This window comes from Rhincodon typus, chromosome 7 (assembly GCF_021869965.1).
Source record: "Rhincodon typus isolate 14 chromosome 7, sRhiTyp1.1, whole genome shotgun sequence".
NCBI classification, from domain to species: Eukaryota; Metazoa; Chordata; class Chondrichthyes; order Orectolobiformes; family Rhincodontidae; genus Rhincodon; species Rhincodon typus.
In genome coordinates, this window is record NC_063338.1 from 90,716,322 (window position 1) to 90,719,841 (window position 3,520).

General features: G+C 41.3%; 1 protein-coding gene across 1 annotated transcript; it reads left to right on the forward strand.

The window, feature by feature from the left end:
• Window positions 1–978: 978 nt before the first annotated feature.
• LOC125483532 (very-long-chain (3R)-3-hydroxyacyl-CoA dehydratase 2-like) lies at window positions 979–3,480 on the forward strand (the record flags this gene model as incomplete). The annotated part of the gene is made up of 2 exons (XM_048599266.1): window positions 979–1,177; window positions 2,783–3,480. Coding segments are annotated over 2 exons (282 nt in total), but the record flags the coding sequence as incomplete, so codon positions are not given.
• Between the last annotated feature and the right edge of the window lie 40 nt (window positions 3,481–3,520).

Genomic DNA, 3,520 nt, shown 5'->3' on the forward strand with positions numbered 1-3,520 from the left:
ATTTTGAATCTTTGAAGTTCTCTACCTCAGAGCTGTGAAGGCTGTCATTGACTATGTTTAAAGCAGAGAATATATATTTCTGATTTAGTAATGGCATAAAAGGTTATGGGGATGAGGGATGTAAAAGGCATTGAAGTGTTCGATCAACAATGATTGTATTAAATTGTAGAGCAGGCTTGATGGGCCTAATGGTCTACTTTTACGTTCCTGTCTTGTTAAATATCTTGAGGTGAGATGGAGAACGGTGAGAGGAGGCTCAGATCTGTTTAGCCAAATGGCTTGAGTCTATGCTGTAAATTCTTTGCAGTACCTTGTAAGTTGTCTGTTCCCAGGCTGTCAGATCAACAGTCCCAAAACCCGAGACTCAGCAAGCATGTCAAAAAAAAGCTTGCCCTCAAACAGCAAAGCTGACAATCTTTCTATGCCCCAAAGCACATGACAGTCACTGAAGCACTTTTTTAAAGTGTGGCTACTATAGCAATGTAGGAATTACAGCTGCTAATTTGCACAATAGTAAGCTACCACAAACAGCAATGAGATGTTCTATGCCAATCAGCTTTCATTGTTTCTATGATGACTATTTGTTTGAAAGAGGGATAATCATTGGTCAGATCAGTGGGAGATCTCCCCTGCTGCTTGATGAAATAATGAGACGGAATCATCTGCATTCGTCTGGGAGGGCTGCATTGGGACCTCGTGTACATGACAAGAATGCTTGTATCCATCACACCACAGAAAATGCAAACCTATCTGGAGATTTGCTACATTTCTATCAGCTTCCATTCACCACTTCTGTGAGGGTGTGTCTGTGTGGTGTATGAAACCTAATGTTGGGATCGGAGTAAACGGTGGCAGACCTAACAGGGGTGAGAGCAGACTGTGTCCCACCTCCACTGCCGGTGTGGGCCCTAACCCTGAAATTTTGGGCATGTACAATTCTTTAAGGAAAGATCAATTGAAGGTTCTGTGTAAAAACCCTCTTATTCCCACCCATCTAGGTACACGCTGTTTATTGTACTGTATCCAATGGGAGTCACTGGAGAGCTACTTACAATATATGCAGCCCTGCCTCATGTTCGAAGGACTGGCTTGTATTCTGTGACCCTGCCAAACAAGTTTAATATTTCCTTTGACTATTACACAGTCCTGATCCTGGTCATGATTTCCTACATTCCAAGTAAGTTATCAGCTTGCTCATTTACTGTGCTCCACAATGTCAAAAACTTGGCAGATGGAATATAATGCAGGAAAATGTGAAGTTATGTACTTCAGCAGAAAGAATAGAAGAGCTGAACATTATTTAAATGGAGAAAGACTGCAGAAAGCTACAGCACAGGGATTTGAGTCCTCATCCATGATTCACAAAAAACTGGCATTCAAGTTCAGACGATAGGGAAGGCAAATTGAATGTTGGCCTTTATTTCAAGAATGGAGTATGAAAATAGGGAGCTCTTGCTAAGACTAGACAAGGAGCTAGTCAGACCACAGCTGGAATACTGAATAGTTTTAGTTGCCTTAACAAAGAAAAGATGTACTGGTATTGGAGGCAGTCCAAAGAAGGTTCACTGGGTTAATCCCAGGTATTGTGGGCTTTGAGTAGGTTGCGCCTGTACCCATTTGAGTTAGGAGAGTGAGAAGAGACCTTATTTAAAATATACAAAGCTTGTAGGGGGCTTAACAGTAGATGCAGAGAGATTATTTCCCTCTTGTGGGAGAGTCTAGGACCAGAGGGCATCATTTCAAAGTAAGGAATCACTCCTTCAAAACAGAGAAATTGAGGGTAGTGATCTGTGAAAATCCTTTATCACAGGTCTGTCAGGCTGGGTTGTTAAGGCTGAGACGAATGGATTTTTAATCAGTGTGGGAACCGAGGGTTATGGGGTGAAGAGGCTGGAAAGTGGAATTGAGGATTGTCAGATCAGCCATGATCTTTGTTGAAGCAAACTCGTTTGACAGAATTGCCTACTTCTAGTCTCATGTTCTATAGATTTAGCTATTAAGCTGGGTATACAGTTGCATTGCAAACTTGTTTCACAGAATAATAGAATGCGGAAAGAGGCTACGAAGTAATAGGGTTCAGAGCGAGCAAAGGAAAGGGCTTGGTCTAGTGTATGCAGAACCAGCGATGCTGCCACCGCCACCACTTGTGCACAGCTCGGGCTTAAAGGAGATGGTAAGGGAAAGAGAGCAGTCGTGACGTATCAAGGCCTCATACTGCAGGCAATATAAAGATGTGTATAAAAAGTGCAGGTGAAATTACCAAGAAAACTGAGGAAGCAAAGAGGGCATAAAATATTGGTGAGTAAAGCTTCAAACAGAAAACAGCTGTTTAAATGCATAAACTGCAAGAGGATAACTGAGTAGAGCTCTTATAGGGAGTCTAAAGTAACTTGTGCATGAAGGTCATTGCTATCCTTCTTTAAGAATACCTTCCACTTAGCCAAACAATTGATATTAACCCCCAATTGACAGCAGGAGAAATGTAAAATGAAGTGTGCTGTACTTGGAGTGTTTTAAAGAAGTTGACCATCTCCTCAAATTTAGGGAACACTGATTTATATGGACAAAGGGTAGTATTTAAATTCTGAATCCTCTTCACAGATAATGCTAGATAACTTGTTAATCTTAAGTCGGAGATCAATTTACTCCAGTTAACAGAAGGAATCAAGGAATGAAGTTAGTTCACAGATCAGACATGAGCTAATTGAGTGATGAAATAAGCTAAAGGGGTACAATGGCCTCTTCCTGTTGCTACATTCCTAATTCCGTTTTTGTGAATCAGTCTTTCCACAGCTTTATTTCCACATGCTCTGCCAGAGGAGGAAGGTCCTAACCACCACAGATGACAGCAAGAAGAATGAGTAGCTGCAGCCCCCTTCTTACTTGAAAGGGGTGGGGGGTGTGGGGTTTTGGGGGCAAAGGGAACCTTGACCAGACTCTCCTTCCTCTGGATCATTGTTACCTCCTGAAGAACTCGAGCAATGTAATTTGGTATTTTTTTGATTGGATGTCTTTGTGACTAAGTGTTCAATTCTCAAAGGGTCAAGGGTATTGTTGATCATCTGAAACTGGACCTCCAAACCTGAATTTAGTTTGTGGTAGTAATGCATTCAGTGAAAGGGAGAGGTAACATAAGTGGGGAAAATTCAAACTTCGTAAACTCAACAGGGCCTGAGGAATGATATCCAAATGGATCTCAAATCGCACATTGCATCTTCAGTTGCATTACTTCCATTTTCGTTCCCCTGGATGGAAAAGTCCTTTGACTCCCAGGGTCTGAAACAGAAGGGAACTTGCCTCCATATGTTTCACTAAGTGGAGATCAAGCAGCAGCTGGTGAGACCTGCTAAATGTCTTGAGTTTTCCAGGGTAAGATACTTCTCTTATGTTAAGGACTGACCTTAAGGTTGGCCAGAGTATTAAGGTTTCAACACCCTTGGAAAAGATGCCAAGAGGAATGTGTTAATGTAGCCCTATTTATGACTTTTTTTTTTTTTTTTTTTTTTTTTTTTTTTTTTTT